The 27,410-nt window shown below is 50.3% G+C and overlaps 1 protein-coding gene across 1 annotated transcript in view; it reads right to left on the minus strand.

The window, feature by feature from the left end:
- The window catches only part of Ltbp2 (latent transforming growth factor beta binding protein 2), a 91,586-nt gene that overhangs the window by 52,779 nt on the left and 11,397 nt on the right, over positions 1 to 27,410 (minus strand). The window contains 1 exon segment of the mRNA XM_060387866.1: positions 16,853 to 17,117. Within this exon segment, the coding sequence (XP_060243849.1) occupies positions 16,853 to 17,117 (265 nt within the window).

A 27,410-nucleotide genomic window follows, 5' to 3' on the forward strand; every position in this document is an offset into this window, starting at 1 on the left:
GCTCCATGCTTGCCAGGCCCTGCTGCTTATCTCCCCATTGGAATCTCTGGCCTAATAGGATATGGGAAGTCATTCTTGCCCCTCCTCCTCCAGAGTGGCTGGCTCCATGTGGTCAAGCCATGAACACTCGTCAGAGAGGAGCTAGATTTGGACAGTGTCAGAGCCTGGTTACCTCACCTGCCCCAGGCCCTGTGGCACAAGCCTTGGCTCCTGAGAACCTCAGTGCTGCTCCTTCTGGAACCACCAGCAGCAAATCCTCTTCCTGTTTCCTGAGTTAGGAGTGTGGGGTAGGAGAGGCCCTGTGAGTCCTGTGGAAGTTCTAAGATCGGTAGCAGTCCAGACAGAGGACCCGAACCTCAGCTTCACTCCTCGCAGGAGGCCAGCATAATCCGCTACATTGGAAGCAAAAATCCTTCTGATGCTTTCAAGAGACTTCCCATCTAGTGGCTTCACTGGAAGCTTCAGAGACCTTCCGGGCCAGCTGAATTACTCCTCAGAGAAGAACAATGGGCAGGCAAGCCTGCCCACCCACCCCCCTTTTGTAAAGAGGACCTGGCTGCTTAGAGGGGAAAGGAAGGAGTTTGGAACAGAAGGGTACTAATTTGGCCTCTTCCCAGTAGTGTAGCTGTGAAACATCGCCCAGCTCCTCCGAGCCCCATTGCCCTCACCAGCAGGATGGAGTTAGGGATATCTACTTGACCGAGCTGTTGAGTGCACTGAGAGGACATGGAGAGCGTGCAACTCTTTTACTAATACAAGTGAGTAGTCACAAGACAAAAGGCATGTCAGGGTTGTCAAAGTGCACGAACAAAGGTACAGAACAGCGTTAGCTATGGTTTGGATTAAATAACACCTCCACCTCTACCCACAAGCCCCAGCTCCACCTCCCCCCTCACTCCCATCCCCACCCCAAGGAGAAAATATGACCGACACCTACAATTCTTCTCTATCTAAAACGAAGAAGGAAAAAGGCATGTTGTTCAAGCATCCTTATGGACCAAGTGTCTAATTAGTTGCAATACATTGTTTTTAAACAGAGACCTTCTCCTGAACCCAATTCATTGCCGTCCACTGATGTGACAGGGAGAGTTAAATGACGAAAATCCAAAAGGCCTGCTTACTGAGAGGCCCACAGCAAAGTGAATAACGAAGCCCCAGTTCAAGAATGAGAACGCAGCCATAAGCTGCTCTGCCCTTCTGTACTGTCTTGTCCTCAGGGAGAGGAGACAGCATTCAGGGATGCAGCCTCTCGGCTCACCTGGGGCCTGTGGGTGGGGCTCCCTTTACCACAGTCAACTGGGCCGAGACGGAGATTGGGAGCTGGGGATTTGTCCCAGTCATCCAACCTTGCTATCACTGTGCTTACTCTTAAACACACAACTTGAGTCCTGGTTGTGTGACTTGATCTCAGGATATGAGACGTTAAGACAAGGCCTGGCACTGTGTCTGACCTAATGTTGCCCAAAAGAACAACTGAGTGATGGCTACAAAGGCAAGCAGAGACTCTTTAAGAAGAGTCGGTCACAGATAACAGCCCCTGGGGAAAAGGGGATCTGTCAACACAAGAATGGCTTCAGTGTCAGCAGTTTCTAAACTTCCTAGACATAAGGATGGCGTTTGCTATCCCCCTGGGGTGGTTCCAAGGAAGTCCTAGTAATGCTGCTACAACGAAGCAAAACTTCAGGATTCCATAGTTAGGCCAGAGTTTGAGTGAATGTGGGAGACCCACATAAATTTCCACTTTTTAAAATTTAAGTGGTGTGGCGGCTAATATCATTTTTAAATTTTATTTTATGTGTAGGCATGTGAGCCTGTATGAGTTTATATGAACCATGTATATGCAGGTGCTTGCCTGAAAAGGCCGGAGGACAATGGATCAGTCTCTTGAAAGAACTGGAGTTAGAGGTGACTGTGAGCCTAGTGTGGGTTTCAGGAATTGAACCTGGGTCTTCTGCAACAGCAGTAAGTGTTCCTAGCTTCTTGGCAATCTCCCTGTAGCCTGAGGGATGGCTAATCTATACCATCCTCCCGACTGGATTGAAAACAGCTAGAGGGTCAATGAGACAGGTTCAATGAGGCAGGTCTCTGGGTGTGTCTTATGAGGGAGACTCCAGAGATGATTAGGCCGTGAGTGCTCTGACATCATCATGGACTGCTAATGGAATAGCATTCTGGGAGGTGGTGAAAGGTGAGGGGAGGAGGCTAGCTAGGGGAAGTAAGCTGGCGGAGGTATATCCGCATGCGGTATATCTTGTCATGGCGTCTTTCCCTTGACTCTCTTTTCTCTGCTTCCTGCCCACCATGAAGAAGCAAGCCCCTGTGGATACAGTGTCCAACAACTAATCCAGTGATAGCAGAAGAGTTCTCTGAAACTGTGAGCTGAAATAAACAGTTCCTCCTATACGTTGTTTCTGTCTGGTAGTTCTTAACAGCAATAACAATGACAACAACAACAAACCAAGTGTCATGGACGAATGTGGCGCTAACACACACTAATGTGTATGGGTCATTACCACCATAACTTCATAAAGAAAAGACCTTCAGCTCCAAAAAGAATACTTGAATAGGCTCAACTTTATGAAAATCTCACCACATACACTTTTATTTTATTTTTTTTGTTATCATTTCACAGGCTATGAGAAGTCCATCACAGGCCAATACTAGGGGAACCACTGGACCTGCCAAGAGAAACCTTTCTCTGACTTCTGATACTGGGACTCTTTCAACAGGTTTAGAGAGAAAAAAAGCTTCCCATATCAGATAGTTAGGGCCTGCAGACTCATAATGAGGCCATTCAATTAAGTGTTCAGGCTGTCTCCACACCCTGCTCCCGACACTGAGGCTTTCAAACCAGGATGTGAAGGCAGGTTCGGAGCCCCACGTTCCAGCCCATCCGCTCTCTTCCGGAGCCTCTACTCTATCTACTTTTTGTGCAGAGTGGTACTTTGGGCTTCTGGGTACTGTTTTGTTTGTAAAGAGTCTTTCCTGCTAAAAGAAAACACTTTAATATCAATGCCTGGTGCACAGACTAGCTGTGACTGCTAATGCTGTGCACCCAGCCCTGAGCCAGGCGCTCTAGGGACCTTGCCCTGTCCTTGCTACTGTAGAATGAGGGCAGTAAGTTGCAGAATAGTGTAGGTATCATACTTCCAGTGAGAATAAACTCTCTCTGGGCATTATAGTGTACACCTTTAATCCCAGAATTTGGAGAGCAGAGGCAGTGGATCTCTGTGAGTTCTAGGCCAGCCTGGTTTACATAGTAAGACCCTGTCTCAAAACAAAACAAAAAATCTCCCTGCTGTTGTGGAAGGATCTTTAAACAGTGGGCATGAGTGTGTGTGTGTGTGTGTGTGTGTGTGTGTGTGTGTGTGTGATGATGATGATGCTTTTAAACTTATATATGTATGTATATATATATATTTTAGGCGATATATTATGCATCATGCAGTATATTTATTTTTAATAAAACTAAATCCTTATTCTTACCAGAGACTCCACTTTATAATTGGGGTGATGAAGGCCCAACAAAGGTGTGGTAAATGTATGGAAATGTCTAGAACCCAAAATGGACTGTGATGATGACAGAGTTGCAGGGATTCAAATGGAAAAAAAAAAGGTCTTATCTAGTAGAAAGGCTCCCTAAACTCTTAGGGGTGAGGGCATGATATTGAACTTATTGCCAAGAGGATGGATGGAGGCATACAATTTCAAGATACTTATGTCATGACCGTGAAAGGGTTAGGAGAGGAGAGGAAGAGATGTAAAGGGCTGGGGAGGGTGGAGACACAAAGGTGATACATGGAAGCAGGAGAGACTGAAGGATGATGACGGGGAGAGGAAAGGATGGGCTGACTAAGAACAAAATACAATTATATCTGTGCCTGGTTTTGCTTGTTTATCTGTTTGTTTGTCAGCTTTACACAAGCCAGGGCTACCTGGAAAGGGGAAACCTCAACTGATATCTCCATCAGACAGGCCTGTAGGCGCATCTGTGGGCATCTTCTTGATTAATGACTGGTGTAAGAGGGCCCGGCTCTCTGTAGGTGGGGCCACCCCTGGAGTCCTGAGTTAAGAAAGAGAGCAGGCAGAGCAAGTCACCCAGCAGCAAGCCAGCGAGCTTCAGCCCACGCCCCCAGGTTCCTGTCTTGAGTTCCTGATTAGAAAAACTAATGTAAGAACGTCGTGGAGGTGGGATGCACAGGCCGTGTTTAATGAGTACTGCTGTGAAAAAGCACAGGATGGGGAAGACCAGAGGAAAGAAAGTAACGGCCATTTAGTGCCTAGCATGCGGCAGGCATCATGCTAAGGGTTCAACACTATTTATCACTTAGTCAAACAACTCCGTGATCAAAACCCTCTGCTCGGCCCAAACCACCTTAAACAAAGTGAAAGGACAGATGAGCAAACGAGGGAAACCTGTGCAATCTCGTCACGGACAAAACAGAAATTATCACGGTGTCTAAAGAAAGGACAGGCCCGAGGCTCTGGAAGAAACCCCACAAAAGAGACAAAAAGCTCAGAGGAGGGGGAAGAGCAGCCTTTCCCTCCGAGGAGGGAGTGTGCAGCCTTTCTGCTTAGAAGCTGTACAAATGAAAAATGACCCTGCAACAGCATGTTCTAATCCGCCAGACGAGCACAGCTCTCAAAGCTGAATAACATCCGTGTTGTTGAGACTGCAGAAGCAGTCACTCTTAGCGGTTGCTGGCAGGAGCTGAGCTGACAAAACTCAGAGTATGACCTGGTGATGCTGGCTCTCGGAGCAGCGCCGTGCGTGGCGGCTTTGAGCCAGAAGATCCACCTCTGAGACTGGTCTTCGGATAAACCTGCTTTGGCCGTGTTGCTCTCTGGCCCTGGTGGGGGCCGGTGCTTCCCCTTAGGTGCAAAGGTGGTGGCCGGTCACTTAAACCTGTGACTTCCTGAGTCCTGTGTTCGGCCAATGGGGACTACCTGGGAAGGTCTTATCACCACCGTGACTACACAGCTGATGACTGTCCCCGGTGGGAGGCCATTCTGAACACTCCAGGGTACTCTGTGCTTGGTTTGGCTGTCTATACTCTTCCACTCCGCTCCCCCATGCTCCTTGCAGCGCTTCTTCACCTCTCAAGGACCTGCCCCAAAACACGTGTTCAAATCCGAAACGATGCTTCTCAGAGCAGCAGTCTTAGCAAAATATTTTGTACAGAACAGAGGCGACAGGGTGGCTTCCAGCAGAGGAGTGGTTAAAAAAAAAACAAAAAACAAAAAACAAGAGATGGTTGCAGGATGGAGTCAGGTGTCCTCACCTCACAGCTCTTCTGGACCCGGAAGGAACATTCTCCGAGATATAATGAAATGTGGAAACACAGCAGCCCAGTCCAACCTCCCGGCTGTTTTGTACAAGCTGTAAAGACCTAACAATGGTCTTTACATTTTCAAACGGCTGGAAAAATAGTTAAAAGACTGTTTCTTGACATGAGAAAGTGATATAAAATGCAAAGGTAAGTTTCCATAAATAAAGCCCTCCCGGGAGCACAGCCACTCACTGTCTAGGGCTGGTTTTGCTCCTCAGCGGGGCCAGGCTGAGTAGTTGCAGAAGCCATATGTCACAGGAAGCTGAAAATATTTACCATGTGGCCTTTTATGGAAGAAGTATGCCGGCTCCTGGTGCAAAGGGCGTGCAAAGTTGTAAAAATGCTGAAAACAGGAACATTTGCATCTTGTGCATATTCATGAAGCAACGTTGGAGGGAAGCTCTGGGAAATGGCTAACGGTGGCTGCCGTGTGGGAAGGGCAGGGAACAGGGAGTGGGAACTCAGGCCGTGTGCTGTGAAGGTTTGATGAACACGGCACTCTGCGCAGGGTCCTGTACCAGTAACCCAGGTGGTATGCACCCTCTCACGCAGGCCTCTTTCTAACCCGATCCCCAATTTACACACACGATCCCCATTTCATCACTGAAAACAAACCAACCGAACCCTACGGAGGGTCTACGCCCTTCGGGAGGTTGCGGAACTCACGACCCACAGCTGCCAGATCACTAAACCAGGTTCCCTTCGTCCTACCCCCCACCCCCTCTGCTAATTACTACTATTTCACAGATGAGAACCTTGAGGCTTTGGGAGATAAAGAGGAGGTTTGAATCCGTATCCCGGGGGGCCTCCACTACCACCTCCTTTGTGCGTTCGGGAAGCACTTATGGGGGCTGGAGAGACGGCTCAGCAGTGGAAAGGGTGTGCTGCTCTTCCAGAGGACCCACTCTGTCACTCTGTCCTGATAGCTTTACCAGGCGGCCCACACCCGCCTGCAGTTCCAGCTCCAGGGAATCCCACGCACTCTTCTGGCCTCCTTGGGCACCTGAACACATGTGCCTCTGAGAGGACAGACTCAGGCCAGTCAGTGCCGAAGCCACAGTGAAAGGGTGTCCTAGCAAAGGAGGGGTGGGGAGAGCGGAGGTCACCAGGGGAGAGAATGCAGACCGGGAGGTGGGGGGGGAGGGGGGCTGCTGCTGAGCTCAGGCACAACTCTTCCTACACCTCCTGAGGGGGGGGAGTAAATCTGCTAATGAGGAACGTGGTCTGGGTGAGCTTGGGCTGCATTCCATACATCCTCCCGCCGCTGGCGCCTGCTCCCACTTGTCGGCAAGTGCTCGGTTGAACACATGAACAAGCAATGAATTAATATGAATGGAAAAATGTGGCAACGGATTGTCACACTTCACTCAACAGTTTGCTCTTTCTGTGGGCGTGTGTGTGTGTGTGTGTGTGTATGCCCCTATAGCCTGGTGGGTTGGGGATTTTTTTCCCCCAACAGACACACAGGCAATCATTATAGTTTCTCCTAATAAAACTGTTTCCAGCTAATTCCAGTCATGAGATTAGCTGTGCTGATGGCTCACGGTATTCCTTCAGGCTTCCATGCGGTCTGACGCCTAAACATGTCGAGAAATGTAAGAGTGGGGAGAGAAAAAGCAAAGGCAGGGAACATGGCCTAGCTTAGAGGCAAATCAGCTGCAGGGGCAATGCAGGTGGCCGGGAGGTGACAGCCAGAGAAGGGGACGAGGAGAAAGCAGCAGAGAGGAGGTGGTTACAATAGTCTTCCTGTTCGTGATGGCAGGCCTAGTTCCTGACATACCCTGGAGCCTCCCCAGTGGCTCTGGCTTCCAGAGGATCTGGGTGCTCCAAAGGCCCAAAGGGGAAGTCTGGCAGATCACTGCCCTGTAGCGTAGCCGGCCAGGCAGGCCTCACTCCCACACCAGGATCAGATGTCCCCCAGCCATGCCCCCAGGGCATGTGATAGACACACAGGGGCAGTTTCCTCAGTGGGGAGTCCCGGGTGGGAACAAGCACCTGTGGTAGAATGGTATACAGCGGGCACTGCCACTTCTGTCACCTCTCCTGAAGGGCCGAGAGCCCGTCCCCCATAGGTATCCTCCGGGTGTCTCAAGACCACTCCCGTTGCTTTGTGGTACGTCCATTCACCCAAGCCGTTAGCCCTGCTCCCTGGCCAGCCCTACCCAGCCACCTGGCGGAGTCACAGACACTGCTCTGAGGTTCTGCACCTCTAGTTCTTTCCATGGCCACACGTCTGAGAGGACTGTCGGTCCAACATACACCCAGGGGACTGCCTTTAGTGAGATTCAGGTTAGAGGTGCGGGGGGTGGGGGGGAGAGAACTGCACATCTCTCCTGGCTGGAACCTCTCCTGCTTTTGCCTCCCAGGCAGCTGGGGCAGAGCACAGCATTTCCAGAAAGGTACATAAAGGCCAAAGGGAGGTAGCAGCTCTGGGTGTCCTATGGAATATTGGGGAAGGGAGTAGCTAACCCCTGGCTTGAGGCCACATCCTTGCCCCAACGACAGCCCTGAGGCAGGGGCTGCCTCTGTTTCGGCATCTGCAGAGATACCGGAGGGTCTCATGTCCCTCCTCTGCCCTCCACACCCTCAGCTGACTAGAGTGTCGGCTTAACGAAGCAGCCTACCTTGTAGGCCTCTGCAACTGCCCACAGACTACCCAGAAGAGAAGACACTGATTCTTACTCTCTGTGTCCTAAGCAGACATAACACATTTCCAGGCACCCAGTTGCTGCCCACAAATACTGAAAACATTCAACTTCAAACTTCTTCATGGTTCTTCCAGCTCTCTCTCCCCTGGAGCCATCTGCTCATTCCTGAGAAGGCCTTATTTCCCAGCCAGGGTCATCATTATCTGAAAGACTTGTCAGTTCACAGGGATCCAAGATTTCATGAATTCATAATTCAACCTGGCCAAGGTGTACTTACGTTGGCCTTGAAAAGTGCACGATCCTGTCAGGTTCTATGGAAAGGGCACCGTGTCTACTGAGGAGGCAGGGGCTGGGAGACCTAGCAAACCCGTTGTCTCAGCGGAAGCTGCCCCACTTCCTTCAGGAGGCTCTAGCACTGAAGCGGGATGTGGGGACCAGAACACTGGTTAGATTTTAGCCCTGTTCATCCCGCAACTAGAACTTCTGATGTAGCGGACCACACCAACACCGCCACACGGCAGCCAAGAGACAAGGTCCTACATGGGAGCCTTTCAGAAGAAGCCAAGAGAAGAAAAGCTGGATGTCTACAGGCGCCAGGAAATTCATAGCCTAGTAAGTGGTCCAACCCAACTGTCCGAGGCCTCCTAAGCAGGGATGGGCCTGAGGCTGGAAACAGCTTCCCAGAGGTTCAAAATGTGAGCGGGAATGGGAAGGGCAGAGAAAACAGTGAATGCACAGGGACAAACACAGAATGTGCTGGTGGTGATGCTCAGTGGAGAACAAGGACTATCTGGATGAGGGGAAATAGAAGGGGTCGTTCGAATAGCTAGCTAGAGGCCTGGCTGTGCTGAGCCCTTCCCACGTGCTAATTCATTTAATCGTCACTAAAGTTGGGACATAGACCTTCTGTCCAGTTTCCAGCTCTGACAGGAGAAGCCAGGTGACTTGTCTATGGTCACACAGCCAACGAGGAATGAAGACATGAGCCTGTGTGAACCTACTTTGTCTGAGCTGAGGAAGACCTTGTCCACACTCCATCTTATAGAACTCAGCATAAATCAGAAGCTTTGAACAGATGTGCTACGCACCCTGACCCCGGGAACTAGTGAGGTTAAAGACTGTCTCATAGGAAGATATCATGAGGAACTTCCCTTGGCTCCCCTGTTGCCCACATTGCCCAGGGATGATCTCTCCCTGTCTCCTTTCCTCCACCTGCTCTTCCAGCCTGCTGGGAGCCCTTAGAAGGAAGGCATGAATCCAAGCCACCCAACACTCCTCGTTACTTCAAAGAAAGAAAGAAGGGGAGGAGAGACAGAAGGATGAAGGGAAGGACAGAAGGCGAACACGTAAGCAGGCTATGCCTGAACAAGATCCTTGTCAAGATCCTGTTAAAAACTTATCCCCCCCCCCTTAGCATCCTCTCTTCCAGCTGGCCTGAAAAAGCACTCAGGACACACAGACATGTTAGAGGGGAGACTAGAGAGTGGGTTCACACGAGAGCTTTTTGTCTGAGAGCATCTCTTCCTCTGGCTATCTGCTGTCCCCAGGCCAGGTGGCTGAGGTGAGGTGGTCCTCTCTGAGAGCCACAATTCTCCCTACAGCATCCATCTTGATCAAACACAGAAGTTCTCCTTTAATGCAGTTTTCATGTCTGCAGTTTCATTGATTGTCAGCTACAACTGAAAAGATGGACTCTAGTCTGATATTATTAAGTGGAAAATTCCAGAAATAATCCATAGGTTTTAAATCGTGAACCATTTCAAGGACCCATGATGAACCTCACACCACCTGTTCTGGACTTGACTTGTCCTTCTGTCCAGCACATACACACTGTGTGCTAACTTCCAGTAAGTCACTCAGTAGCTGTTTCAGTACCATATGTGCTGGCAACTCATATGTGCCAAAGAGAAGCCATAAGGACGGGGAGATGTCTCAGTCGGTAAAGTGCTTGCCACCTGAGTTGAGTCCCCAGATCCCATGTAAAAATAAAAATAAAATATAAATAAATAAATAAGCCAAGGAAGGTGTTGCGTACTTGTAAGACAATACTGGAGATGCAGAGACAGGGAGAGATCCCTGGGGTTCGCTGGCCAGCCAGCCTGATCAAATGAGCGAGCCCTGTGTCCCGGTAAGAGACCTTGTCCCAAAAAACAAGGAGGATCACTCCGGAGATGTCACAGTCAAGGTCTTCCTCTGGCTTCCCCACATACAAGAACACATGTGTGCATGCACATCCCCCCCACATACACAAAAATATACAAAAGAGAAACCATAGCTGCCACTGACCGAAAGGTAAACATTCTTGATTTAATGGGAAAAGAAGCGAAGCCTTTGCTGAAGCTGCTAAGATCTACGAAGCGCCTCTCCATGAGATTACGAGGACATTAGTGCGATTTTTGCTGTCACATCTCAGACTGCAAAATGCATAGCCATCTTTATCCCAAGGAAGGGGCCCTGGAATGGCGCAGCCTCACGGCAGCTCAGAGGATACCACCTCGCCCTCGGATCCAGAGTCCTGCAAGCAGCTGCGGTGCAACCCAGCTTGTCCACGTGGGTGGACAAGTAAGGCGGTCGGTGGTCAGAGCTGAGGCGCCAGCAAGAAAGCGCTGTGTGGGCAATCGGCTGGGAGCTCCAGAGTCTTTGATTTATAATCTTTATTTTGCAAGGCTCGGAGATTTTTTTTTTTTTTTCCTTTCAAGAAGCACTCAACTTCCTCGAATTTTAGACCTTTCACAAATATTTTCTTAGGAGAAATGAAAAGGAAAGCCTCCACCAAATGCCTGCCGCAGCTGCTCACTTCCACCATGAATCACGAACACAAAACCACAGCCCTGTGGCTCGCAGGGGAGCTGTGCACTTCCATAGTTCATCACTGGGAATCACTGAGCAATCGTCACTGTCATCTGCAGACAGACACGTGGACACACACACACAGACATGCCTATGGGTCCTGAAGGAAGGTGTCTGACGGTAAGATTTGCATGACACCTCTTCTCGCTAACCCATTTCTAGGAAATGATCCTCCTTAGCATAGGTCTTTCCCTTAGGCACTCTACTGAGGTGTGTGTGTGTGTGTGTGTTATCCTAACAACCCTGAACTTTGCTGAAGCAATTTTCACCTGGGAAGCCCTCGCTGGCTTTTCTGGCAGTGCCCAGTGAACTAACTGATGGCAGATTTACAGATTGAGTAACTGGAAAAACTACTGGGCCCATAAATCAGAAACTTCCTCCACACGCCTGGCAAGGGGTGAAACCTGATATAGATGTGAAAGCCTTGAGCTCAAAAGGAGCCTGGGAAACCTCCACCAGGGCTGGGAGGCGCCAACTCCTTGCCAGTCTCCACCCAGGCCCCGGTCACGTTTCCTTTCCTCTTGCCTCCTTGCCTCTTAACCTCTCCCTTCCAAATGAAAACCCTAGAGGACGTGAGTCTACCAAAGGCAGGTGTGCTTTGAGTTTCCTCCCTGTGGAGGGACAGAGCGCCTGCTCACAGGAGGCTGTTCCTCTTCTACCTGCCCGGGTGGCCCCTTGACATCCCTCTCACATCACAGAGGCCCTGGGGGCTTCTTCACCCTGGATACCAGCCAATGGGGACTTCCAGGAGGGGATCAGAGGGCAGGAGGGAAATGAGTGGAAGCCCCACCCTCTCATGGCCTGGTCCCTCAGCTGTGCTACGGATCCTAGCAACTGCCTCTTGTCCCTTAAAAGGGCTTGGCTTTGCAACTGAGTTCCACCGGCCCTTGTCTGCCCCTCCCCCGCCCACACCTTGTAAACAGGCTTTTTATTAAACTGTCCCCACAGAGCTCGGGTCCAAACAAGAAACACTCCTCACTGTCGATGCTACAGGCTGAACTGCGTGACTCAGCACTCCGTGTGGGCCTGCCATCTCTCAACCCCTCGCCCTGTGCGGTCAAGCACTAGCGGGAGCCGCACATTACACCGAGCCTCTGGGAAGGGAAGAAAAATCCCCACTACATCCCACAGCCCGTGAGCAGAATCATATGAAACTGTGGTCTGCCTGACTTACGAGCCTCACTCTCAACCCTCGTGCCTTCTCCTTCCCAGTGTTGGGTTAGGTGGAGCCCATAAAGAAACCAGCTTCCTCATTAAGACTCCAGCAGAGGGTAGGTTAAAATAACAGCCGTAGTACTTTCGAAAGACCCACAGTTTAAATCCTGTTTTACCACACCCCTAAGGTTCAATAATACCAAACTGATGACAATGCCAACCCCACCATAACCCACCGCACCACTGTTAAACTGAAAATAACACTACCCTAACCACAGCCCCGGTCCTCCCCGTCTTAACCTGAACATCCACCACTACAGCCAGAAACCTAGACCCACGACGAAGATGCGAGACGCTCTGGGAAACCTCCTTACCCTTTGCTCCTGGGAGTTGCCTGCCCTGCGCCTGTTTATACTCCAAGGGCACAATTAACCAAAGACATTTGAACAACATCCATCTCCAACCTATCATTAAGCTGGAGACGTTCAGGAAGGGGTTCCCAAGGAGTGTCACTAGCACTGGGCCTGAAACACGCTGGGGGATAAGTGAGTCTTAGTGGTGGTGATGGTGCCGGTGGTAGTCTGTAGCCTTCACCACTGAGCTGCAGGTGGTGCTCAGGTAGGAGGCCGATAGCTCAACTCTTAGCGTTTGTAAAGGGGTGGGGCTGAGCCCGGGCCAGGAAACTTCCTTGTTGTGGTTTGTATCTGGACTGTATCCCTACAGCTTGTGTGAGAGGCTTGATCCCCAGGGTGGTGCTATTTGGAGTTAGTGGAATTTTTAGGAAAGGGCAGGGGCGGGGAAGCTAGTGGGAGGTCCTTTGGTCACTGACTGGTGGGAAGAGGGCTACAGCCTCAAGGGAGCTTTGGGACCCCGGTATCTTCCTCTTCATCTCTTGCTTCCTAGACGTGAAGTGAAAGCATCTAGCTTCGCCCATACTCTCTCCAGCTTGGCAGCCAGAGGTGTGAAGCAGTGCATCTGTGCTTAGTCTTGGACTAGAGCTTACAAAACTATGAGTCAAAAACAAACCATTTCTCTTTAGAAGTTAACCACTTCAGGTATTCTATTATAGTGATGGAGAGCTAATACGGTTCTGCTCTAAAGCCAAAACTATGCCAGGGACCTGATAATCCCACAGCTCTGAGGGGTCTTTAGAAAAGAGAAACACCCAGATTTCATCAGTGATCTGGGGGCCTCTTTGAATCATTTGGACTTACAGGTGGGGTCTTCATTTGGACTTACAGGTGGAGAAAGGAAGAGGGGATTATGGGACGTATAATCTGAATGGCTGCTCCCTGAAGGGAGCAGAGGGATTCCCAGGGACCCCTGGCCCCTGCTCTCCTGAGCAAGCCAAGGCTTGTCTCAACAACCCAGACATGTCTGCTTTGGGCCGAGCACAGCCGAAGGAGAGTCACTGGCTCTGCCACATAGGAGAAGGAAGAGTCACTGGCCTCCACCTCCCTCGAAACTGCCCCCTCAACCCCTAGCCCTAGGTTCAAAACTGGATTACATGCCCTGGGGTACATCTGGGTTTCCCTGTGTAGTTCTTGCTGTTCCGGAGCTCGCTATGTTGGACCAAGCTGACCTGGAACTCACAGAGACCTGCCTGCCTCTGCCTCCCGAGTGCTGGGATTAAAAGCGTGTGCCATCACCGCCTGCCACAAGTGCATCCCAAGGCAGCCCTGCCCTGCCCAGAGCCTGGACTGGACTCTGTGAGTCTCAGATGCCTCTGTTGGTTGGGTAGATGCCAACTCTAGAAAAGCCCAGAAGTTCTTCCCCCTTTTCAGGAAGCTAGAGAGAAACTCAGCGGGCAAGTCCTGCTGGAGAAGACTACCATGAAGCTGATGCTCCGTGGGGGGAACAGGAAGTCAGCAGCCTCTCGTCTCTCACCTCTCCTGGGTGAGTCTGGCCACATCTAGGCTTACACATCAGTCGAGTTAGCCCGCAGGCTGTACAACTCTGCCCGGTCACTCTAGGCATCTGTGTTGGCCAGAGATGTGCTGAGGTGTGGGGGGGGGGGGGGGAGGAAGGCAAAGTAGTCTGTATAAAACTTCAGGTGGCCTCTCTACGCTTCCAGCACTGCCCCTGCAAACAGCAAGGAAGGGGACACAGGAGGAAAAGAAATTTCTCAGCTGAGATTTGAGAGAGGGAGAGAGAGAGAGATGCTCCAGAGCAGTAAGTAGTTGTACCTGGGGAAACAAAACCTTTCCGCTGATTTGGCTGCTCCCAGGTGGGTGATGACAGTAATCCTGGTGTAGCAACCACACCCCCAAGTAAGCTTAAGCTACCAGAGTGGGTCCTCTTGTCGAACCCCCTTGGGCTGAATCTGAGCCCTTATTTTGTTCCAGAACAAGTCTGTATGAGCCCTCTCTCTCTCTCTCTCTCCCTCTCTCTCTCTCTCTCACACACACACACACACACACTTTTCTGCTCTCTGCCCAAGTCCTAGTGGCAAAAAGAACCAGCCCGCTGATGGCTAACATGCTAAGCGCTAGAGTCGGATACCACAGCAGTACCCTACTCAGCAGATCTCGTTTCAAGCTTCTGGTAATCCCATCAGACGGAGGCTCCTGGCTCCGAGAGGTTAGGATGTGTGCTAATGTCACATAGATGCTGAGTGTAAGCTCAGAACAAGAGCTAAGGCTTTCCTGAATGGAAAACCCAGGCGTGAGGCCGCAGTACCGAACTGTGGTCCGTAGGCCAGCAGCATCCACGAGCGTCACCTCGGACCACAGAAGAGACTTTCACACTGGACTGTGGCGTCAAATGCTGGGCCCTGACAAGTTCCCAGAAACCGGCTTCAAAGTTAGATCGCTACCTAATGCAGTTTCCACAGTCCACTCACTTGTCTCCTGTAACCAGCCCTGACTCCCGAAGCCCTTGCTCAGTTGCTTTGTAGGGGGGAAGGCCTTCTGCCCAATCTTGGAGTAGAAGCCTGCACCTAGCGCTTGAGGGATTCTCCAGGCCTTGCAGCTAGGGAGAGCAAGGCACATTGGTCTCCACGGTTGTTCTGCTTGCTGCTGTGACCTCCCATGCCTCTCCCTCCCATCTACCTCTGGTACACACTTCCAAGCCTCTACCCAGTGCTCTTCTGAAAGGGCTTTGGCCATCACAGCTCCTGCAATGCTATCCCTCCTGAGACGCCTCACCCTCCATCCCACTCCTAGAATGTCCTCTGTGTCATGTCATTCCTTTGTCTGGACAGGCCTGTCCTGTCCAAACCGCTATCAGGACAGAGGCCAGCAGCTGCTTGGGAAACCTGGCCAGTCTCACAGGAAATGTTTAGCACTACCAGGCATGCAGGATTTGGCCTCTCAAAGCAAAACACAGCTGGGTGGACAGCAGCCGACAGTGGGGTGCTTGGACTTTCCCAGATTTCATGCATGGAGGCCTCAGGGCAGAAAGGGATGGCACCAGCCCACAGACTGGAGTGCATTAAGGACCCCACAGTAGCCTCTGGCCTGAAAGCCTGTGAAAGTCAAGGAGGATGGCCCCACTGTGGGCCAAAGGCCTCACCTGGGACCTTGGTCTCTGATAGCTCCTGCCCCAAGGACAGTATCCCTAGGATACAAAACGTACCCAACTCAGACTCCTCACCTGGCAGCCATTCGTTAACAGATTGACTGGCACCTATAGTGTGTCAGGCATGCTGTTAGATGTTAGGCAACAACATATATTCATACATGTACATATGTGTATATATTCATGAACAAGCAGGACAGTGTCCTTACTCTTAGAGTGTTCCTGGCTCCAGGACAGTGAGTGGCCTATCTGCAGGAAGTGTGAAAAGCTCTATAGAAGGAAGCATGGTCCACAAGCTGGTACCTTGCTTGTGCCTTCACATCTGCCTATCTGCTCGCAAATCACAGCTTATAACAATCAGTGCAAGGGCCGGACCCCGCCCACCAGCTCATAGCCAATCCCAGACCCTCTCTATTGTCCACCCAGACCCTTGGTTCTGCCCGAACATCTGCGAGCTTTGGCCATAGACGCAGACTGGACTTTGATGTTGGAGCTGTCTAAGCCTCAACCTGAGCTCCTCTATCCTTTTCTCCCGTTTCTGGCTGCCCTTGAGAAGCACGTGTCTGAGGGCTCATGGCTCCACAACCTTGTTACCTCAGAGTAGCCTGCCTGCTGCTCATGATTTCAGGCTTGCTGGGCAGCTCCCCCTCTTCCCTTCCTCCTCTTCCTGATACTCAGCAGGTCTCTCTGGACCTTTCCTGCTAAGGACCTGACCTCAGAGTCAGCCCCTGGTTCTCTTGGCTCTGAGAGGACAGATCTGTTTTCCCTTAGTTCAGCAAGACAAGGTGGATTGCAACATTTCAGAAAGAACTCCGTGAGCAGATGCAGATGGACAAACCAACCTAAAAAGCTCAGAGCAAACAGCATCCTAGAGAGGGACCAGTTTGTAAAGTTTAGCTTTCCCATCCTAAGCTACAAAGAAAAAGACCTAGCCGGATTTGGGGTGCAGATCTGGGAGTGGTTAAGCAGGACAGAGGTGCTGCCTGCGATTCCCCTTGTTCATTTTATTCTGTTCACTTTTTCAACGTAAACCTTCTTCTCCCCTCGAAGAAAAAAGTGGACAGAATGGGGTCTCTCTCTCTCGTGTGTGTGTGTGTGTGTGTGTGTGTGTGTGTGTGTGTGTGTGAAGGAACATATCAACACCATAGAGAACACTGGGGAGGAAGGGAGAGTGAGGGGAGATGGAGGAAGTGTGACAGGATAAAGGGGGAGGAGATTTGTAAAGTATGGATGGACGCGCCCAGTGCTGTGATCCTCGCAAACCCATGACAAAGGTGTTAGCTATGGTGTTGCCTCCTTACTGTGAGTAACTGTCCCACAGCTTCCCACCCCCACCCCCAGGAGACTTACCTGGGTGGTGGTGGTGGTGGTGGTGGCGGCGGTGGTGGTGCCAGTGGATGTATTCTGGTCATGAGACTTCCTCTGGCCTCGCTGCTTCTGTGAGGGCTGGGTGCCCCCTCCACTGACCGTCTGGGCACAGGCTTGGCATTCTGGGGGTCAAATTCCTCCTCAGGAATGACCTCCTCACAGCGCGCCCCACGGAAGCCAGAGCGGCAGACGCAGAGCTGGGGCCTGCTGCAGGAGCCCCGGTTCTGACAGGGAGGCTGGCACACAGCTGAGGAAACACGGAGAGAAGGATGACAGCAGGGCCAGGTACCACCATGAGGCCATGGGCCACGCACCGCTCTTACGTCCTAGGGGCTTCTTCCCCTGGGAGAGGACCTCGCCAAACCCCTCATGGACACGGGAAGCCCAACACCTTGCCTTAGGAGGCTTCCATTCCTCTCCCTGCTATCCACAGATCTCCAGGATGAGTATACCTTCGAGTCCTGAGCAGGAGTTGTGGAGTAGGCTCTTAAACAGCACCAGGAGGATGTTCTGAAGGGGAAAGGACCACCTGGTGCCCTATATATGCTTAGATGTCCACTCCTATTGGACTATAGAAACACCAATCACATAGGTTCTATTTCATGTCCTCTAATAGCTTCGAAACTTAAAAAAAGATTGTTACCGAGTAGATTATCGGTAAATAATGAATGAGTGAATATCTTTATGGGAAAAGTTCAACATTAGCCCCAAAGCCTAATGTTGTTTGTTGTCTCTTATGAGCTATACAGCCTAGACCCATTTTCTGGTGAATCACGAGGGTGGGCTGAGGAGGCTGGGAAAATCTAACGGCCTCTCAGGATACCGCCCCCATATCTGACTGCATCCTCTGATAGCTCTTAATCATCCTCAGTTCAGCGAGGCAGAATTCTGGTTTGGGCATTGGGATGGTTCTGCTCAGTGGGACCTAATCCAACCTGGAGACATGGTGGACACAAAAACGGGCTTTCTTCCTTTAAGTGGGTTCTCATGAACACTTGGGGGGTCATGACCTTTGGGGGTCAAGTGACCCTTTTGCAGGGGTAACCCAGATGTTTACATTATGATGAGTTCTGAAAGTAACAACAAAATAACGTTACGGTTGGGGGTCACCACAGCGTGAGGAACCACGTTAAAGGGTTGCAGCGTTAGGAGGGTTGAGAACCACTGCTGTAAGCCTTCACTCAGAGCAGCCACCAGCCCCCTAGGACATGACTTCTCTCTTTGCTGGCCTCTACCATCTTACAAACTCCAGAGACACACCTGGAGATCGGCAGCCACCCAAAATCCTCTGTAGTGTCCCATGTCGGGATACAAAGCCAAGCCTCCTTCTGCCAGGACCTCCCCGGAGAGCAGGTATGAACCAACCGTCTAAGTTGTTCTAAAACAAGGTCTCCCCCACCCGCCTCTCATTCATTCAGTAAGCGGCTGTTAAGCCCTACCGAGGGCTCCATCGTGAAGACTAACTCATCGCTCACAGGAGTCTCTCTCCGTGAAGGAGACTAGCAAGAAGCAGTACGCGTAGTGTTAGCCACAGGAGAGAGAGGAGCAGCCCAGAGGGAGTGGGAAGATCTGAGCAGACTGCCAGAGGCAAGCACAAAGCCCTGGAGGCTAGACGGAATGGAGCATGCTGGGGGAAGCACAATGGATCCATCGAGGCTATGGGCTGGTGGGGGTGGAGGGGGTAAGCAAGGTCATTCAAGGTTATGGAGAAAACAGACGCCTTGTTGCCTCGGTTGTTCTAAGCAACTTGTGAAACCCTCAGGCACCCCTGTTCAGACCACATGCCTGGCGGGAGGGGTTCATGAGAAATCTTTCTGAGAGGAATAATTCTATATTTCAACCACAGGCCAGTTTAGAGGAAACGTGTCGATGGTTGGCCTTGGTTGTTGGCTTGACTTGATCTGGCTAACCATGAGGAGGTCCACCGCTGCCAGCGATGTCTCCTCCCGAGGACAGAGGGAGATGAGCTCCTGGGCACATTTGGCTGGGCGTTTTCTTGGTCAGGTTATTTGAAGCAGGAAGACTCTAAAAGTGGCGTCTTCAGGTGGCACGTGGCTATAAGGAGGTCAGGGGGGAAGTTTTGGTTTTTGCCTGCTTGCCTTCCCGTTGTATAGCCACCCTGGCAGGTTCATCTACACTGTCTGTGTCTTGAGCGCATATACTCCATTGCTGTTTCCACAGCAGTGTAGACGGACACCTGCTTCTCCAGGAATCCTCCAGAGCTTCTCCTCCAGATGTTGACCAGGGAGGCTCCCAGTCCCACGGACTGAGCAGCTGCTGGGCTGTCAGTCTCTCCAGTCCAACAAGCCAGCTACTGCTGGACTACCCAACTGTAGCATGCAAGTTGATTTAATAAACCCTTTTAACATACATTCATTCTATTGATTCTGTTTCTCTGGACCTGTGGTTCTCAGCCTTCTTAATGCTACGACCCTTTAATACAGTTCCTCGAGCCATGGTGACCCCCCCACCATAAAATTATTTCATTCCTACTTCATAGCTGTAATTTTGTTACTGTTATGAATTATAACTTAAATATCTGATATGTAGGCTATTTGATACCCCCAAAGGATCTTGGCCCATTAAGTTAAGAACCGTTGCTCTAAAGAACTCTGGCTCTAGCCCATGCCATCTCCCTCTTGGAAACTTTCGGTGTCTCTGGAACACAAGCACACACTAGCACTGACAACCTCTCCGCTCTGACCTCTCTAACAACAAACACTCTAAGTCAACTAAGTCCGGCTAAAATTTGCTTTCTGGCTCCCTAACCTGGCTGCTTGCCCAAGCGCTCCTCTTCCCTCACAGTCACCCCCACCCCCACCACGACCCATCTTCCGGTGGCTGCCTCCTCTTTTGAACAAAAGCAGAGGCGCTTGCTGAGCCCACGACTGACTGAGCTCATCCAGAAGATGGGTTTTTCAGTGTTGTGTCTCGGCGTCCCCGTTTGCACAGCCATCCCTTGGGAGGGCAGTCAGCTTAGCTCCTAGCATAAAATAGCACAACCACTGTCCTCCTCAGCTACTCTCGGTGCGTGCTGACAATGTGCCTTGCAGGTGCAATCTCATTTAACCCCCTCTACACTGTTTTTCAGCAGCTATGCTTATGATTCCTATTTTACCCATAATGCCTCTGAAAGTCAGGGAGCTTAAGGGGACTTGCCTAAGGTCACCTAGCTAGATAATGGGGCTAGCATTCAAATCTTTGACTAAATAGCTCCTCTTTACTCTTCGCCACCAACTCCCAGCATGACTTGCAGGTCTCTCTCTCCTACAGTCTCTGAGCTGAAGATGAGACAGAAAAGATCTGTTGACTTCACAATATGCACCAAAGGGGCCATTGGAATCCCAGCCCTGGGGATGTGGAACATTCCAGGTTGGCCCTTGGTGGGTAATGGAGGCTCCAGGCCAGTTTGCCCTTCTAAATTTCAAATTATGGGGGAAGATGTGGTCCAGTTCATGTGTCTGCTTTGATAAGTATTCTTAGAGCACTCACAAGGTCTGAAATGTGATAGAAAAAGTCTCTCATACAGTTACACAGAAAGGACACACGGGTCCATGGGACAAGTGTTATGTTAGTCTATAACTCCAGCTGGTTAGAGTGAGAGTTAGGGAGCATTTTCTGGAGTAAGTGATGCTGACCAGCCATTCAAAGGATGAGATGATCGCAAATCCTACCCAGCAAGGCTATTCAAAGGCCAGGCTGCCGATCCATGGAGTAACAGGGAAACAATTGAAGGATGCTAGCCATGACCAAAGGTATCTTCTTTGGTGACCCAGTGTCCCTTTCTATCAGGGCCCTGCTCCCCATGTAAGCAGATAACTCCAGAGAATTTTAAGCCAAACCCTTTCCCAGAATGCACAGAATGCCACCACAAGGTTTTGGTCCATGCTTAGGCATTCCATCTTCTACCACCTGAGCACTTGCCCTGGTCCCTGTCACCTCCATCTCAGCCATGGACACTGTCTGCTAGGGACAGCAAGCCTGGCGAGCATAAGAAGAGGGTCACGCAGCTCCCACCTCTGAGCAGATGGTCCTTGCCTCAAAGGTGGCTTTCTATACAGGATGATCTTGTACCTCCCCCCTCCTGAGCCCCAAGGTTGACCCACCCTTGATGTAAACAATAATGTCTTTTACTCTCTGGAAATCTGAGACGCGTAGCCCTGCAAGCTAAGGACCTCCCCCCCGCTCCCCCCAACCTCTCTTTCCACCCCTCAGTTCTGGTTCTTCCTCCTTCACTAAGGCTGTCTGCCAACTCCAGTGAACACTCTCTGAGGGTACAGAGATAAGTGAGAACAGGCTACCCACAGAGGAAGCCCCACAATGTGGGGGTCCTGGCGCTTCTGGAAGGTCTTTCTCAACCACAAATTCCATTCTCGTGAAGGGATTTGATTGGTCCAAGGAACAGCTCATAGGGAATGAGTGATTGGGATGGAAACTGGATCTATCTATCATTTCCTCTGTCTATTATATCATCATAAATAAGAGTCTTAAAGCTTCCAGACCAGCCAGCTGTGTTGATAGCTAAACACCCTCTTGGGAAGGTGACCTTTCCCATTTGGCTGAGGCAACTCATGTTAGGAGGGTCTGATGTTTTGAACCAGCTCTCACCAGCTTCCCAGCAGCTTGTCTGGTTTCTGTAAGTAATACACTACAGTGCCTGTTTGCTCTGAGCCTATCATGTGTATTAGGAGACTGGATCATGAATGTTGTAGAAAATAAAAACTGCTGAGACTAATAATGTTTATTATTTAAATATCAATAATTATTACGGTGGTTGCTATTAACCTGCTACCATATCAATAAGACACAGATACCTGTTGTATTTAAATAAGCCTTGTTTCACTTCTGGCTGTGTACCTTGAAAATAATAATCTACCTTGTTACCACCCAGCCCCACGTCCCATGCCAATTGCTCTAATCATTCCTATCTGGGCTACTTCCCATCCATAATTCATAAATGCTTCCACATGCTTTCCATCTGGGCTGCCTTCCTCCATCCATGCTGATCCCGCCACATGCTTCTCTCCATGCTAACCCATGGCAGCTTTGCTTAGTGTCTGGCTTGCTCTGAGCCAATCACATGTATTATGAGAGTGGATCATGGACTCCTCTTTTCTCCCTACAAAGGCACCCCTAACTGACCCACGATGATGACTCCAATTGCCTGTCCAGGAAAAGGAAAAATTCTGACCATTTTTTCTGAATTTTCTCGTGTTAAATGTTTCTGTTTAATTTTCTTTTGGCATGTATGCAAGTTTTCACATGTGGGTGGGTACACGTGTGTACCAGTACTGAGCATATGTACACACGTGTATGTGGAGGCCAGGGGTTGACAATGGGTGTCTTCCCTAAACACTCTTCACCTCAGAATGAAGCAGGGTTTTTCACCAAAACCTAGACTTCACCATTTGGCTAGGCTAACCAGCCATCTTATTCCAGATAACCTATGAGTCTGACTCATGGGATTACACACAGGCTGCCACAACCATCCTGCGTTTTATGTGGGCACTGAGGACTTTATGACGGTGCTCAGGTCATACAGCAAGCATTTCATCCTCAAGTCATTGCCCCAGTCCCTAAAATGGTGTTTTTAAATAAAGGTGCTACCACCTTAAAGGTGGTGGCAAATGGCAGTTGTTTTTTAATTCCCCTAATTCCCCCCACTTAGAACAAAGAAAAGCTAGTCACTACACACTGGCTCTTTTGTTTTTGTTTTTATTTTTATTTATGTTCAGTGTGTGTGTGTGTGTGTGTGTGTGTGTGTGTGGTATAGCAGGGCTTCGAGTGTGGAGGTCAAAGGACAACTTTTCAGAGTCGGTTTGCTCCTGTCTTTACTTGGGTACTAAGATCAAACTCAGGTCCTCAGGCTTGTGTGACAAGTGCCTTTCCAAGCAGAGCCATCTTGCAGGTGTCTGTTGATGCTGTACTGTGCATGACATCTATGGCACCATGAGAGGTGGGGCGAGAATGGCGACCGATGGAAAAAAGGAGACTGATGGAAATGAGCACAAATGAGCACAGATTTCAGAACATATCAGAAGCAAACTGGTCACCTCAGAACTGCTTATAGAGGGTTTTTTTTATAAGTAGCAAAAAGCAAAAAGTTAAACACCTGAAGAGAGGCAGCCCCAGGCAAGGCTATGACATCCAAAGAGGGAAAGCCCCAACCTTGGTAGACTTCTGTTTTTGATTTTCAAGACTCTGTAGCCCTGGCTGTCCTGGAACTCACTCTGTAGACCAGACTGGCCTCAAACTCAAGAGATCTGCCTGCCTCTGCCTCCCAATTGGCTGGGATTAAAGGCGTGCCCTACTACCATCTAATGGTGGACTTTTATACCCAGCTCAAACATTCTATTTTTCTTATTAAGGAGAAATTACATTCTGCATCTGAGAAATTAACCCAGTGGGAGTTCTATGACTCCAGCGGCTCTTTGGTTAATGACTGGTGGAGAATTAGCAGCACGGCACTGCTGTGTTCCAGCTCTTGGGAGGTGGATTCACTAGAAGGAGTACACTTAGCCTCTCCTCACGGGTGGACAGCACCCCTGTGTAGCCAGAGGCTGTGCTGTTTTCCGGCCATTCATGATTTACACTCTTCTGGAACCCTGTCCTTTCCACCTCCTCTGGCATTCTCTTCTCTGCTCAACATTAGATATGTGGAGGGTTCAGCCCCACAGAATTAGCAGGATGCCAAAAGAAGGAAAGAAACAAAAATGCCTGAAATTGCTTTGAAAGCAGGAAATGGATAGAAACATTGTTCTGAACCCCCTCCCCTTTTTTGGCTATGCCCCCACTACCTCCATTCTGCTCCAAAAGCTGGGCAAAAATATACTCCAACTCTCCACACAAAACACCTACTTTTGGGAGGAGAACAAACTCAGAATGGGCAGGCCTGGAAGAAGGTTTTAGACACAGCTCTCACAGTGTAAACTGATGTTGCCTTGCTGGCATCCCTGTTGATCAGCTGTTCGTTAGTGGAAATGTCAGGAAGTTGGGGTCAGAAGAATAAGGTTTGAGCCAGCTCAGCCACACCCTGACTGTGTGACCTTGGGTACTTCTCCACTCCACCCTTCGTCTTGCTCAGGAGACAGGCTGTTAATCCACCTCTCTACAGATCCTGGCAGAACACACCCACTGTGCTCTCGAAGAACCACCTGTCCAACGTAATCGAGCACCGTAGCCGAGAGTGGGGATGTGGTTATTTAAGCACAAATGGGTTTGGATTGAGAGGTCATAAAATTTAAAACTCGGTTTCTCATTCTCATTAGCCACATTTCAAGTGTCTACCAGTCACATGTGGCTTGTGGCGACCACATTGGACAGCAAAATGTAGAACATGTCCATCCTACCGAACGCTCTAGAAGACAACACACAAAGCTAGGCAACAGCAATGGGCTGGGGCAAGATGGCTTTTGAAATTCTCAGCCATGCCCTGCTCCCACTCTCCAGCCTAGGCTAATGTGCAGAAACAAGTACAACTGTAAAGACAGCCCTCTCTTCACACTCCAGCCTCCTTAGATAAGTTTTTGTCATCACTTCTTTCTTCTGGGTCCCAGAGACACCTTCCTTTTCTCTCTCTAGCACACACACATTCTCTCTCTCTCTCTCTCTCTCTCTCTACCCCAACCAAGCTCTCTGCTTTTCCTATATTCTGCCTAGAAGGCCGCTAACAACCTGGCTCCATGCTACTGAGCTCTTTCTCACCCTGAAGCCTTTACAGAACTGATAGTTTCCAGCCGTCCACAATACTTGCCCCAGGACCTCCCTGTGCACCTCACCTTAGGAAGGTGTTTATGGGTGGGGGTAACACCTTGGCCCTGACACGCTCACACAAGCTCAGAACCCTCTGTGGACCCATCCTTTTCACCTAAGTCCCATGAGGAGAGCTTTACCTGTCAGAACCTTGGGCCTGAGCCTCCATGCTATAGAGAAGTCAGAGCCCCCCAGGCTCTGGGGCCTTGCCCCTGCTGCTCACACCACAGCTGTGCTAGACCACTTCTCTCTGAACTGCTGCAAACAGCATTGGGGCTCAGAGGCTCGCCAAGCACTAGGCTCCAAAATAACAGTTGTATTCACATAAAAGCCTCTAATGAGAGAAAGATGCCATTTTTGGCCCCTTGCACACTCTCTGCAGACGCTGTCTGGCAAGCCAAGTGGGCCTCTACTGTTTGGCGGCCGGAGGGGAGGAAGGGAAGGTGTGAGTCAGACTTTGGCCCCAGGCTCTAGGTCTGGACCGCCCTGTTAATTGCTTTAACAAATGCTGAGACACTGGGCCACTTGGAGGCTGAGGACCAGGGACTGGGGCAGAAAGCAGTTACAGTCCCCACCAGACTTGTGGAAGAGACTTCAGGGTATGTCCGTCCTGCAACCTTGACCTGGCTGAGGGAAGCCAGGGCTTGCGAGATTTCAGTGTCATCAGGGCCTCTAGGGATGAGAGATGGAGAGGGACCAGAACAAACACCATCAGGGGCGAGCCTGTGATGAGCCTCTTCTTGGAAAGCAGCAGCAAGAGCATAGAGGACAGTTCAATGATTACTGTGTAGCCATCTGCCCCTGGTACCCCCTGCCCATGGCCGAGCATGGAGGCAAGTGATACCTTGTCGCCACAGACTCTCTGACTCCTAACTGTGGGGGTGTAGGAGCCATTCCCACTGGCAGGCTGTGCTATTAGCTAGAACATGGCCGGGCACCCAATATTTACTGCCCACATAGAATGGTAAAGGAGACAGACTCGGTCCATTCCCTCAGGGAACTTCCAAATTAATAACAAGGCTATCAGAAAACACATAAACAAAGAAACGGAAGAAGAGAAATCAGGACGTGATGATTATGGCGGCAACAGTTAAGGGGCCAAGATCCAGAAAAGCAAGACCGATGTGCAGCAACTAGTTATAAGCAGAGTGGTTAGAGGCTGCTCCCCGGAGGAGGGGAGCATGATACAGAGGCTGGAAAAATGACCAGAGGCCAGGCACACAGGGCAGTGAGTGGAGGCAGAGCCCAAGAGTGTGGTATTTGCTACAGACTACAGGAGGCCCATAGCCAGGAAGTATATGAATTAAGGTAAGTGCTAGGGGCCCAGGCTGGAAGGGCCGCTGGTTTGGGAACCCCACAGCAGAAGGTAAGCTGATGCATTAAGGGGAAAGAGAAGGAGCAGCCAGGAGACTCCTACAACGTAGATCACTGCCGACACCCAAGACCAGAGAGGCATCCCAGAAGGAAGGGGGCCAAGGACTTGAGGACCGAAAACAACCACGGCTTGGCAAAGAATGATGACAAGGCATGAGCGAGACGAGGGTGTCCCACGTGCCCCTAGCTACCTGGGGATGCTGTTTTACACTGTGAGCAAAAACTGGCTCAGGGTGAGAGAGCGCGTGAGCTCATTTGCACAAGCCGGGGTTGGTCAGTCAGGGAAGCAATCGGTGAGTAGGCAGCAGACTCGAGAGCCTCGAGGTCAAGTCTGGCTGGGAGTATCTGTAAATACGGGCCGGTGGCAGTGTGTACGAGACAGTGTCTACAGCTACAAGAAAGCAGACTGCTCCAGGAGCAGTGCAGGCAGAAAACAATAAAAGAAGGGATGGGGAAGTCCTGGGAACCTGTTTTTAGTAGCAGGTACAGAAGAAGCCATTAGTCAGGGTAAGGAACACCGAGGACACAGTAGTGTGTAGAGGGGACCAGGCGCTGTGCTTGGGCCAGAGAACCCAGCATCTGGCTTCAGGAATCTCCTGGCTGAGGACATCTCATAGTGCAAAGATCCTCAGTGTGTGTGTGTGTGTGTGTGTGTGTGTGTGTGTACACCTGCTTGCCACGAAGAACTATAGTACCTTACACAACATCTTTCGGTGGCTGTGTATTTCTTATTACGGGGTCTCCGTTGAGCTCACACGATTTCTTTAGCCTCCTCCTGTCTTCTTCACCACCATTTCCTAACAACTTTGGCATAACTGCCCATCCTGAGATGAGTTATCCACAGGCTTAAGCCTCTGGCTCCTGGCCTTTCTAACCAATTAGTGCAGAAATAAAGATCCTGCCAGATGTGGTGGCACTCATCTGTAATCCCAGCACCTGGGAGGTTGAGGCAGGGAGAGGGCTGCAAGTTTGAGGCCAGTCAGTAGTACATAGTGAGTTCCAAGCCAACCTGGAGCTATAGTGCAAAGCCCTGTGTATGAGAGAGAGAGAGAGAGAGAAAGAGAGGGAGACAGACAGACAGAGAAATCGTGAACCTAGTCCAACATCAACTGCTTTCTGTGTTCTTTAACTACTATGGTTACTATTACCATCCCTGGTAGTTGAGGAAACTGAGGTTTGCAGTGGTCATAAACTTGCCTAACATCACCATGCTATTAAGTGGTTGAAACAAGGGTCTGATGTAGGGGATTCTGGGTCCAAACTTGGAGCCTTCCCACTTGTGAGTCTTCTACGTGTTTGGATGGAATCAGGCAAGCACCCTCAGGGAAAGCCAAGTGGGGCCCAGAAAAAGAGAAACAGGATCCTTCGTAGCACTGAGGTAAGAACCGGAAGGAGTACTGTTCCAGTGCCTACC

The sequence above is a fragment of the Meriones unguiculatus genome, chromosome 7 (genome assembly GCF_030254825.1).
Source record: "Meriones unguiculatus strain TT.TT164.6M chromosome 7, Bangor_MerUng_6.1, whole genome shotgun sequence".
NCBI lineage: Eukaryota > Metazoa > Chordata > Mammalia > Rodentia > Muridae > Meriones > Meriones unguiculatus.